At 35.3% G+C, this 13236-nt stretch overlaps 2 protein-coding genes across 2 annotated transcripts; one reads left to right on the top strand and one right to left on the bottom strand.

Annotated features, from left to right (window-relative positions):
• Nucleotides 1-726: 726 nt before the first annotated feature.
• Nucleotides 727-1328, bottom strand: LOC114944508 (uncharacterized). Its single transcript, XM_029320439.1, has 3 exons — nucleotides 1297-1328; nucleotides 937-1202; nucleotides 727-853 (listed from the first exon to the last, which is right to left on the bottom strand). Exons 1-3 carry the CDS (start codon nucleotides 1324-1326, stop codon nucleotides 727-729), a joined length of 423 nt encoding a protein of 140 aa, XP_029176272.1. The 5' UTR covers nucleotides 1327-1328.
• Nucleotides 1329-2550: 1222 nt separating this feature from the next.
• On the top strand, nucleotides 2551-11005 carry conv (insulin like growth factor binding protein acid labile subunit convoluted). The gene is made up of 12 exons (XM_085487848.1): nucleotides 2551-2816; nucleotides 6011-6265; nucleotides 6363-6650; nucleotides 6949-7186; nucleotides 7259-7505; nucleotides 7631-7885; nucleotides 7997-8313; nucleotides 8397-8694; nucleotides 8766-9246; nucleotides 9361-9624; nucleotides 9770-9998; nucleotides 10098-11005. Exons 2-12 carry the CDS (start codon nucleotides 6016-6018, stop codon nucleotides 10432-10434), a joined length of 3204 nt encoding a protein of 1067 aa, XP_085343974.1. The 5' UTR covers nucleotides 2551-2816; nucleotides 6011-6015; the 3' UTR covers nucleotides 10435-11005.
• The last annotated feature ends 2231 nt before the right edge of the window (nucleotides 11006-13236 follow it).

The following is a 13236-nucleotide window of genomic DNA, read 5'->3' as shown; positions in this document are numbered from 1 at the left end:
TTAATTATGTTACTTGATTCAAAATAAACGGAGTGTACCTATTTTGTACAATTGCTATTATCCCTTTCCGCACGCACATTATAACTATTAATTAATAAGAGTCGTTTCACTTTTGTATTTAATGTTATATATATTTTTAATATTATTCTATTTACTTAAGTTTGCGAAAAATACAATTATATATGTATTATAATTAATATAATTTCGAAAGCTGCCTATAAATTCTCCAAGTTATTTAAAGAAAGCGGGAAGATAAATGGAAAATTAAAAGTAATTTATAAAATATAATTAAGAAATAAAATAATAAATAGATAATAAAATTCTGCATGTATGTCTGCATCGATATCGAAAATACTGGCGCTACAACTTTCAACAACCTTGAGAAGCCAGCTTCGAATGGTCAAGAATAGACCTGAGATTATTCCGAACTACCACATCGAAGGTTTTCTTCGTGCATTTCTTCTTTCTTTTAATTTTTTTACCAGTTCTATTCGTTGCTTGCGGCAAACGATGTACCGGAGACGCAAACAAGAGCACAAAGAGACCAGAGTCAAGATCATAGGAGCACACGCGAACACTAGAACGTTGAATAAATATAAAAGCAAAATAATATCATAGAATCCAATACATGTTTATTCTCCGACATTTTTTAGTCGATTCTTTATTATATAAGTAATTTATCAATTTTTATGTTCTACTTATAATTGATACCAGGAAAAAATATCTTTAATTAATTAAAAGTGGCAAAACGGAAGGTATTGCATCTTCTTGAATCACTTTTGATTCATTTTCCTCTATGATTTCAGTTTTTGATTCGATTTCTGTCGGGTAAATTAATTCATTCAAATAGTACCTGTAATGAGTATAATTATTATTTATATTATGAAGATTTATAAATCTTTTATTGATATATTTTTCTAAATAATATATACGTACCATTCATGAGCATGTTGACAATCAATATTTTTTTCTTCCGTGCAAATCCGTTGTTTCTGATCAAACATTGTATTGTTAGCGCAAATCACTGGAAATCCCTGGCCGGAATTTTCACAAACGTGAAATATTTTACAGCTGTAATCCACATCTGCGTAAAAACCGGTCGGCATACCCTCGCAAGTAAAATGAAAAGATAGATTGCTAAAGATATCGATATCGTTCTGTTCACTAGATATTTCCTCATAGGTTTCCAAACGATTTCCAGCCTATAAAAAATATGATTTATCATTTTTTACCGCGAAACGAGAACATTCGTAGCAGATATTTTTAGAGCAATGTTTGAGAAATATAGATTCTTACAAAATAGCCCAAAGGAAATTGATTTGTCATCTTTGTACCTGTATAATAAAAGATATATAAAACTCAGACTTATATATATAAGCAAATATTATATAATTTTGTACAATTAATTTTGACTCACTTAATAATAAATTCAGTATAAATATAAAATAAATCATCGTGTATTTTACTCGCGATTTTAACAACTACACAAATTTTTGCTTCTTGAAATTATGGCTGGATGTTGGCGAACACTATTACCGGATTACTCGATGGATAACGCAACTGACTGCATGGCGAGCTCTTTATTTGAAACTGCAGAACTCGAAGAGCTCAATGACCTTAATAACCGTGTAATTTCGGAAAAGACCTCTCATTCTTTCTCATTATCGTTTAAACGACGCTTAACTATCATATCCTGTTGTGTTATAGATATTTTCAGAGAATGCAGAGAGAATATTCTTTTTACAAAGTATTTATATAATTTAAAAGAGAAAGATCAGAGACATTAGAAAAACAATTGCAAAAAATAGCGAATAAGTATGTATTTTTAATTAAAAAAAGTTTATCGAACTTTTTTGACATAAAGAAAATAATCTTTACAGAAATATTTTATTTAAACTTTTTTCAGTTGAAAATGTTTAAGTTTAAATTTATTTGAGCACCAACAGATGTCAGCTTCATGCTATGAATTGCTCGAGTCAGCATCGCCAGGCAACTATGTACGAAGGTACTTTCACTAGCATCAATCAATTCTAAGCATGCAATTCAATGACTTTCTTCTACGTGAGGTTTTGCCAGAATCGTATCGTATATAGCACATATCAAAATTATACAACAAAACTTTTTTATTTATTAAGTTTAATATTTATAATTTAATAAATTAGGAAAATAAGCAAAGTAGAGATAAAACGAATTAAAAAGCAAAGAAGCATAATTCAATAAGTTTCTATGTTCAATAATCTTTCATTGTCATTTTCAATATTTTCAATATTTTTATTATATATGAAAGTTGAAATGATAAATAAGTTAATCATTTTTTAAATTATTCATTAAAGAATTTGGTATATTTTTCAGTTATTATTTTAATAGGAAATTTACAAAACTCATTAAAATGCAGTTAATCAACCATGACCTTCTGAGATACGGTCGTATTTTATCAAAATACGATCGTGCTCGCGGCAAAAGTTGGTAGCAAAAGATAGGATGTTCACGAAAGGACAGCAGGTATCAACTGCCAATGAGAGAGGCCTTACTTCTCAGGCTGCCTTTCTCTTCGCCTCCGAGCCTCGGCTCAGTTTTCACGACAGCTTCACCCGGGAACCACATACAGAATGTCTTGAAGACACGCGGCCAAAACACTCGTGTGTATTTCTCTCTTTGCTTTTCTTCCTTTCCTTCTTTCCATTCCTGCGTGGTGAAAGAAAAAGGACAAATTGCTCACTGGCGAACATGTAATCTTGAACATCAGCAGTGCATTTCTTAAAATAGATCAAGACGATTTTCGCGCTTTTGAGGATTCGAGGGCAAAATATAACAAGGTACTGTGACATACTTGTGTAACTAATAAACTTGTTCCCGTTATTTTAAAATTACTGAAAAAGCATTTAAAAAACTATGAGCGCAAAATATCATTTCTTATATGTAAATCTCAATTTATCAACTCGCATTGAAGTAATCAAATACGCCGTTCACATTTTATTTTATAGGAACTGATCAATTAAATGGCTCATTAGCTTCGCTATATTTTTAAATACAATGCTGCTGCTAACACCATGACGTTTTCGGTTGAGTGTCCACGTGCGATTTTAGGTGCGTCAAACTCCTCTCACCGGATGATGACTTTAATGCGTGCGCAAAACGTTATGTTTCTGCACTTATTATTTGAAGTAGCTGTCTTTAATGTCTGGCTGAATCAAGTTCTGCACGATTCTTTTTATTTCATTTACTTATAATAATTTTATTATTTTGTCAGTATTTTTTTTTATAATTATTTTCTCTTTTTTTGTACAAGTAAATAAAATTTAATTAATAAATATTTTATTTCTTATGTTTATTATTTAGTGTAAAATATATTAACTTTTAGGTTTTTTGTAATATTGTTTATAATATTGATTGCATGTTTTATACAAACAATATAATTTTGGAGATTTCTTTTACGCTTAAGATTTTTTTAAATTTCCGCTGTAGCTACGATTTTTACTAGGAATAAATTCCATATTATAAAAAAAGCTATACAAAACAATAGGTGCAGGGTATTGCACGGTATTCACAAGGACGACTGGTGAGAGAGAAACGTAAATAATCTCAGCTGCTACATCAAAAAGATGTACAGGAAAAGTGCGATCCCCAGATTTCTCGGATAATAAAATTGTTAGTATTTAATTGTGATAATACAATAATACTCTTCTTAAGGTAGTTGTGCATTCTTTTTTTACGTAAGTCAACTATCTTCGCCACGCTAACACAATAGCTCTAATTGATAGACTTTCAGAAAGTAGAGCGTGGCACAAGCTCTTTTTCTCTCTGCCGTTGTTCTTTCCACTTTCGAGAAACGGAAATCATCTCACGTTCTAAAGGCTACCCTTCATAATTTTTCATCGAGTATGTAAATATTTTCGCATTGACAATATCTGTATGAATAACCGTTCGAGTTTTGATTCAGATACAGGAAATAACGAATAGTATTATTAGTATACCTACGTCAATGATGAATTTTTTTAGATCCAAGTTTTATTAGATACAAGTTTAAACGAGAGACCAGTGTGATTCGGTCCAGTGACTAGTTCCTTGGTTTACGAGGGAAAGAGATCAATTGAAATAAGTGAAAGGTGCACGCGTTTTTCTCAGTAATACCTATTGCTCTGCTTACCCAAAGATTATCACCTCATCATTCTCTGACTTCTGCAATAACAGTTTAACATAAGTTTTGCATAATTCAACATAAGCTTTACATAATTCTACAGATATATACTTTTATTCAGCATATATATTTTCTAAGATAAAAACAATTGTATGAATCTCTTTCTCTTATAAATATAATGCAGATAATACTATGTTTTCTATATATTTCGTGCGCGTCAGTATATTATATCGCGAACGTTGCATAAATGTTGCTTAAACTAGATCACGGTGCCTTTCTTTTTACCTTCTTGCTCGCTGAATTACTAGGGCTGTAATAAGGCATAGTTCTCCATTTCTCAGATCGGTGGATCCCACAATTACTTTAATTGCACGCTACCGTTAATTGCGAGAGCTTTACGGCGATCTCGATTAGCAGATACTGCGAGCCATATCGAAAGTATAAGTTGACAATATCTAATTTTCGAAACTACTATGCAATCGTTAATTAATGATAAAACTGTGAAATTAACGCAAATATTAAGCAAGAAAAATGATGCATATATATATATAACAATTGCATCATGTTATAATTAATAATGATGACAGATAGAATTTTTTCATGGTCAGATAATCTTTTTCAAATCCACCCACTGTCAAACACCAATAACAGCCTGATGAAGATCCTCGAAAGGAGGACGGTTATTATACGGAGATTGTATTTGCTAATCGTCGAGAAGTTTCGAAAGAAAAAACGATCAATTTGCAATAACTGCAGCGTAGCGCCGTTGCACGTAATCGTTGATTTTCTATCGAAATTTTATGTACGCTTACGCGGGTGGCTTCACGAGTGTTTTCTTCACGTCGTGAATGCGGTGAAAACGAATAATTCGTTTAATTGCGTTAACATTTCCGAATGGACAAATGTCGCTTACGTAATTCTCTGTTGCAAGATGCGCGCAGTAATATATCAGACAAAATTATTTGGTACACAGGCTAAAAATGTCTCTCTGCATGGCGGTTTATAATTTGCAACGTAATGAAAACGTGCAGCAGCGTACTTTCCTTCGCTAGGTTCGCGTGATATTACCCATCGTACGTGGGGCAGACGAATTAATTATGGTTGAATAATAATGGATCGGCGAAGCTATAGCACGCGTCATTATGAGATCTCGATTTCTCGCGTTGCCATATTCCGCGATGCGTAGGTAGCGACGTCGACGGCCTGAAAAAAAACGCAGATTCTTCTTCAAGGACACATTTGGGCTATCGTGATAATCTTAGCGGTTAGTCACCTCCGCGCTTCGTGTATCGAGAGAATCGCGGGATCTCGCAGCAGTTCGCGTGGGAGAAAATAGGCGGTGAGAACAGATCGTGAATTGAGCGACCGATGTAATCGCCATTTACTGAAAAACAGGCAAACGAAGACAAAGAAAGAAGGATTTAATAATTCGTCGGATCACGAAGCGTTTCGCGAAGTAGTTGCGATTTTTTAAAAAATCTTTTCTTTTTGTCGATCTACTTATTAATTAAAAGAGTTCACGCAGCGAAAACTTTTCCACTTTTCACACACGCATTACATCATGGTATGACTAACCGAATCATTCGTCTTAAACATAAAGCTAATACTTATAACTTCTCTATAAAATATCGTTTATCTTTATAAGTATAAGCAATATAGTGTAAATGTAACAAAACCTTCTCAATATCATTTTGTTGACTTTAATTTATGCTACAGAGAAATGATGTGGTATAAATAATAACTTTTATGTGAAGTGTTTTGGTATACATTTGCACATATATCGATATAATTGTTAATTAAAATGACGTAATATAATTAGGAGAGAATGAAAAGTCTTTTTACTATATATATATATATATCTCTTTTGAATAGGTGAAATGTTATCGCCGCTACTGTTACTGGGCATGGCCCTGTCCGTAATAGGCGGCTACGTGCCACCCGGGCCAAGATTCGGATGTCCAAAGGACGCGATTTACATTTATCCCTGCACTTGCCTACGGGGTAGCGACAGGGGTTTATACATCCGCTGCGAGAATACGAATCTGGCCAGTCTCAGCCTCGCCTTCACGAATCTGGGGAATGAGGGCATGCCGATCGAGGAACTGGTTCTGTACAAGTGTAACATAGGTGAGATTCTATGTCGCGAAAAAAATACATATAGATCCTCGTATCGCGAAAAATGACGAATGTCGAGTTAATGAATTCACTTTCGCGATTTCCATAGTACGATTTTACGGGCCTGCCCTATATCCGTTGGACGTGCGAGTGTTGAGGTTTATTGATACGCCGCTGAGATTGATCGAGGAGCACAGCTTTCTCGGAGTGAACAGGACTCTACAGGAACTCCATGTGATAAGTAGTAATTTAGAGAAATTTCCACGCGAAGCGTTGCAAGTTCTTGGTAATCTCAGCCTATTGAGCATCACCGGTCACCGGATGTCCACTTTGCCAGGGAATAGTTTCAGTGAAAGCGCGGCTGCTGCGAAGCTGGAAACATTGGAGATCAGTAACGGTAATAACCAATAACGGTCTCATCGTAAAGTATCATTGATAGAAAATACAACTATTTTATTATCTAGGTATATCAATTTCTCCCAGCAGGTTTAAAGACTATAAATCTGCAACTTTGAATTATTGTGTGATGCTGCAAGTGTAAAATAAATATGTTTTGCATCAAATATCAATTATTTTCTTTCTCAATTATTATTTAAAGTATCTATAAAGAAATTACAAAATTAATTAACTATTAAACTAACTATTAAAATATTAAATTAGGCATAACTCTTGACAAATTATATCATACTTTTCAGGTACGTTATCTTCTTTGCCTGCGGAAGCACTGACACCGGTTAAGAAGTTGAAAACACTTGATCTTCACGGCAATAAGATAAAAGATCTAAAGAGGAATCAGTTCAAAGGTCTGAGAGATACTGAATTTTTGGATCTCTCTCATAATTTGATTGATAAATTGGACGCTTCTCATTTGGGAGATCTCGTCAAGATGGGATGGTGCAACATGTCGCACAATGCTATCGCCGATTTGAAGAGGTTGACAAGCTTGATAAGAATAATAATCATGATTTTGATGACATGAAATATCTAAGAGTGCTTTCGTTTTAGAGGAACCTTCGCCCGAAATTCTGTCTTGAAGGTCCTGAATCTGAGCCACAATAAAATCAGAAAGTTGGATTCCAATACTTTTCGCGGCATGCGTTTTCTTAGACGATTGTATCTGAGTGACAATCAAGTCGACGACGTGGGTCGTGGGACCTTCAGTTCTATTACAAGGATCGGTACCATCGATCTCTCTCGAAATTTCATCAAAAAGATCGACTTTCAAATGTTCAATCAGCTGCAATTTGCTGAGGTATATATAAGTATATATAATAATCATAGTTTGAAAATTATATTTATTTTTTATATTTATGTTACATTTAAATTATGTTATAATCATATTTTTCACAGTTTTTCTTCAATAATGCCCATTTTTAGCTTTTAGACGTTTCCGAGAATTTTGTGACAGTCATAGAAAAACTGGCGTTCAAAGATATTTACTTGGCAAAAGTGAATCTGTCTCATAATGAGATTTCTAAGATCGAATCAGGTGCCTTCGAGAACTGCGTGAATATTACGTTACTGGATCTCAGTCACAATAAACTCGAGAATATCTCTAAATATTCTTTCGATAGCGTCTCGTACGCTATGGAATTTCAACTCAGTTATAATCTATTCACATCTCTCAATCAAGTGAGTGCATTTTTTAAATGCAAACGATTGGATAATTCTCATACCGCGTCTCATCGAGACGATATATTTATTTATTATATTCAATTTAGTTAAAAATGTATTCTTTCGCAGATTCCGTTACACAACATGACGGGATTGAAAGTGTTAAACGTTTCTCACAACCTGATACACTCCATTCCACGGCAGACCTTTCCTAAGCTCTACGAGCTCCACACGATCGATATCTCGTACAATAATCTATCCGAGATTTATAACGCCGTATTTCAGACGCTCTTCAGTCTGCGATTCTTGAATCTGTCGCATAATTCTCTGGAGAAGATAAAACCGTCGACTTTCGGGCCGTTGCCGACGCTTCTGGAGCTCGATATGAGTTATAATCAATTAAATGACGTTTCGAGGGGAAGTCTCACTCGGCTAGCTAGCTGCAGGTGCATTATTGCACGTTGATAAAATTTAAAAATATTTTATGTGTATATATATATATATATAATAAATACGTATTAAATTTTAGGAGCTTGACAGTAAGAAACAATCGTCTGACCAAGATTTTCCAACTGCCAATTTCTCTAGGCCATTTGGACTTCTCGGAAAATCTTCTTGAAGAGATTCCTAGCACCGACGTGTGGCCTACTATGAATGCATTACTTTCATTAGATCTTTCGCGGAATCAATTGGGTGATAACTTGCAAGAGGGGAGCTTCGAAAATCTGTTGACTTTGAGGATATTAAATCTGGAAGCGAACAACATCACGAAGCCGCCCTGGCAAGCGCTGAGCGGTCTAAGCAGTTTGCAATATCTTTATTTACAAGTAAGAACGAGAAAATTTATGTTTGTCGACACGAATAATTTTGCAAATTCTAATCGACGAAAATATTGCAGAATAATTACATGACGAAGCTCGAGAAAGCCGCCTTCGGTCGTTTGCCGATAGTGTTCGAACTTAACTTGGCGAATAACAAGATAACTAATGTAACGAGTCGTACATTCGAGGGGCTGTTGCAATTGTTGACACTGAATTTGACAAACAATAACATCAGCCACATACCGAACGGCGCGTTTCAGGGTCTCGTGTCTCTGAGAACTCTCGATCTATCGCACAATAGATTGGAGAAGCTGGACAACAAGACTCATGGATTGCTCGATGACTGTCTGTCTTTGGAGAGGCTCAATCTTAGCCACAACAAGATTTCGTTTATTACTCGAAAAACTCTGCCAAACGATCCCTGGATCCCTTACAGGCTAAAGGAAATCGACTTATCTTACAATACTATGCCAGTTGTGACCTTTGATCTCATTGCTGGCGCCAAGAAGATTCAATACTTGAATCTTTCTCACAACAATATTAATGAAATTAGGAGATGTGAGTAAGAAATTAGCAATATCGCCTTTAACGGTCTCGACAATTAATAGAATAGCAATGTGACATTTGTATTTTTTGCTAAAGATTATTTATTAGAAAATTGCTCTGTTTTAGATGTAATCGGAAATTTAACAGCTTTGGAGACTCTGGATCTGTCGCATAACGACTTAAGTGACATCTCCGATCAAGATATTTTTCTACCACCGTTAAATTTAACCAACTTATATCTGAGCAACAATCATCTAAGCTATGTGCCTCTCGATAAGATTTTACCGTTAGCGAAATTAAAAATTCTCGACTTAAAAGAGAACGAGATCGGCGTTTTCGATGAGAGATTCATGAAGATTGTCAAGAACGGCACGGTTCTCAGATATTTTGGTAAAAACTTGAATAATTAAATTTAACAAAGGCTAACGAAGCACTTGTAATTACGTGATTAATCGATAGAAAATTTAATGATTAGAAATTATTATTTCAATCTAATTTTCTTATCGGTATTAAGATAATTATTTTATACTTTTAGGAAATCCCATGCACTGCGATTGTCACGCTCGGCCGTTAAAGAGATGGCTGAAGACTCAAACGCAGCTTCCAACAGAATGGTTGAACGTGACGTGCGAGAGTCCGAATTATCTTTCAAACAAATTTATCTCGGAGATAACCGAGGATCTCATGAGCTGTGGCGAGAGAGAGATTCAAGAGGAACCCGAACTCGATATCACACCCGACGTGAAATATCGTAGTATTGACTAGTACGTAATATTTACCAAATATATTTCATTGTCCAAAAGACTTTTTTGCTGACAGATAATTTTTTTAAAAACTATAAATTATAACTTGTCTTTGTTTAGCAATAATGAGGACAATACCTGGAAAGCGACGTGGTTCGTAACGTCGCGCGAGGATATTGGCGATTTTTACGTGGTGGTTCGAGAATCCGGCAGCAGCAAATCTATGATCGAGAAGGACGTCGTTTACAGCGAACGTTCCTTCAGGATCCACGATCTGACAGAATCGAACACCAAATACGAGCTCTGCGTGCTCGCGCGCGATTCCGAGGGAAATGTCAAGCACTATAGGAACTCGCAATGTCAGATCTTGAATCAGGATAGCTCGGGCTCTTCCGTTACCTTCAGAACGAGTCTGTACTTTGTGATAGTCGTTGCTTCCTTCTCTATTTTTATGTGAAATTGTATTAATATGATAAAAATAATATTCGCAATTTAGGAAAATATTTTACTCCAGCAGAGAGTAAAATTAAACACAGGTAAAGTAAAGTATTTTAAAAATATGTGATAAATTAAAAGGCCAACTTAACGAGCTAATAAGGTGTTAATTAAATTTTTTTATTATACGTCATAAAATATTAATATTACAATTGATAAACGTTTCAACTGTACGACAGTCTTTTTCAATATCACCTTATCAATAACACCTTATTAGCTCGTTAAGTTGGCCTTTTAATTTATCACATTTTTTAATTGTATACGAGCCGAAGTTTATTTTGCATTATATATATTTAAAGTATTTTTATACGTAATTGTTTAAAATTCTCAATTATTTTGTTATTTTAAGCTCCTATTATACGCTCTATGTCGTGTTGAACTGTAAAGCGCGATGTAATTGCAAAATAAATTAATATATATATATATATATGTATATTGGATTGTATATAAATCATATTGTATCTCATGCGAAGATAGGGACGTTGAACGTCGTGTATTTATTTTTGTAAAATATACATATTGTTCAAGTCATATTTTGCTGTGTTATTTTGCATGGATCAACCAAGATTCGCAAATAAAGAGGATGCTCGTGATAACAGAATCATGCCAATAATATACTATTGTTAAACAAGAAGAGGCGAAGAGGCTAGCTGACAAATAGCAAACGATTCGTCTTAATAAGAAGCGGCTAATATCCCACGAGATTAATTCGCCATTGCGTCGTCTAGCCGTTTCTGTCCCGCGATTAATAAAGCGCTCGCGCGACGCGCTGAAAAAGTTCTCAAGGAAGTCAGCAGCCGCCCGAGTTACGCGTAGTAAGATTATTTCATTATCCTGCGAAGACCGTAATTAGTATCCACGATTAGCGCAGAGCGTTCCGTCACAGTCTGAAAGAAGAAGGGAGAGAATTCTCTAATGACGCCGAGAAACAGTGGAAGTCGTTGTTTCCGCAAAAAGGGCACGCCATTATATCGCGGATTTATTAGCGCCATTGGAGAGACGTTCTCGGAAGTTTCTCGTCTCATTTTCGTCAATTAAAATAATCGCGCAATAGCAATTATCGATTACTCCCGCGCCATGATATTCGCGAGAGGAAGACAACTCGCTCGTGCGAGCATCGAAGTCTTCGGTGGATTAACGGGAATTTAAATTGCTCGACGCACGGCCTGTTTGATTAATATTGCTTCGGTCGAATATACCGGAAAAAACAATAAATTGTACATACACACGTCGAGCGTTCTACGCACGGCGTGCTCCTCTCTCGATCGAGATTAATGCTAGTTTAATGCTTAATTAGCGAAGTATTCTTCGGCATAAAGCAGCGATCTTTGGACCTTCATCAAAGTTAAAGATGTAATCTTATATAACAATAGTATATATCCGCCTTTCTCTCTTTTTCTTTTGAAACTATATCTTTTTTAATTAATTATAATATATATTTACTTAAAAAATATAAATTATAATTTTTTATATTATTTTCTCTCATTTTGTACGATAAATAATCGCAAGGAATCGTCGGAAATGGAAGTACGAATAGCATTGAAAATATTTTTTTGTATCAATACAAGATCTCGCGTCGCGGTTCGATATCGTGTTGCGAAACATGTAGTCAAACACTTTCACCCGAAGCCCAATAATGGCTAAAAGTCCCGTACAAGAGCATATGCGAGCTCTTACGAAGTATCACGAAGACGATATTACCGTGAACCTATGATATTCCTGGGACAGACATCCGCTTGTCTGGATCTCGTCGGGACGTCTCGAGATCTCGAAGCTCATCCTCGAAGCACGAGTAAATTTACATTTGTCTCCTGCCTCGTCGACAAATTACAGCGGTAACGTCAACGTTATTGACTCTTCGTCGTAAAAGACGATATGACTTGGGAAAGATAAGTATACTTAAATTTTAACGCAGTTACCATTCTCAACGAACGAAAAAAATTTATATATTTAGAGATTTTTTTATGCATATCTTTTTTTTTCTTGTGTTTATTTATTTATTTATTTTTAGTTTACTTTTCTAATTGTAAGTGATTATAAATTATACGTTTATATTATCTATGATCATAAATGTCGTCTTTATGTTTTTTTTAAAACGGTTTTGAAAACGTCTCTCTCTTTATTTACGACGTTGGTCATCACATCCTGAACGTATGAATAAAGTAAGCAGAATACATTTACATACGCGCCGCTTTGGGCAGTGACTCACGATGCATCCATGTAAGGCCCAGAGTTAGAGGTGCCGTTGGCCCCACACGCCTACGTTAAAAACGTGGCCTCTGTTCGTGCTTCGAAGATAAAAAAGAATTAAGAACGAGTCTGTGTGAAACGTTTTTTTAACTAGGGTCGACTTTCGACTCATCGTAGTGTATTAAGACGGCGTTTTTCTAAGGCTTGAAACCATGGGATCCCATAGTATTCTATCGACGCGATCGATTGCAGAATAGAAGGGCCCGCCTTCATCCAGGATACATCGATGAATTCTCTTCGATATATCGCCCTAATAAATCAATTAACTCGAGATTTGTTATATCTTATTGTAATTAAATTCCAGAGCCCGCAGCTTATTCCAGTTACCAGATAAGCGTACATTAATACATATCCTAGCATATATACATTCGCACGATTCTACCTTTGCAATCTACCTTTGGTTCGCGGCTGGCCTTCTCATCCATGTGTCTTTTGTTTCTCGATGACAATGGCGTGGTATGTGCTCACTAATCATATTAGGCATGCTCAATGCAACTTGGCTAATGCAATTATC

Source organism: Nylanderia fulva, unplaced genomic scaffold (genome assembly GCF_048542155.1).
Source record: "Nylanderia fulva isolate GAGA-0341 unplaced genomic scaffold, ASM4854215v1 Scaffold6, whole genome shotgun sequence".
Taxonomy (NCBI): domain Eukaryota; kingdom Metazoa; phylum Arthropoda; class Insecta; order Hymenoptera; family Formicidae; genus Nylanderia; species Nylanderia fulva.
This window is presented reverse-complemented; position numbering and strand designations above follow the sequence as displayed.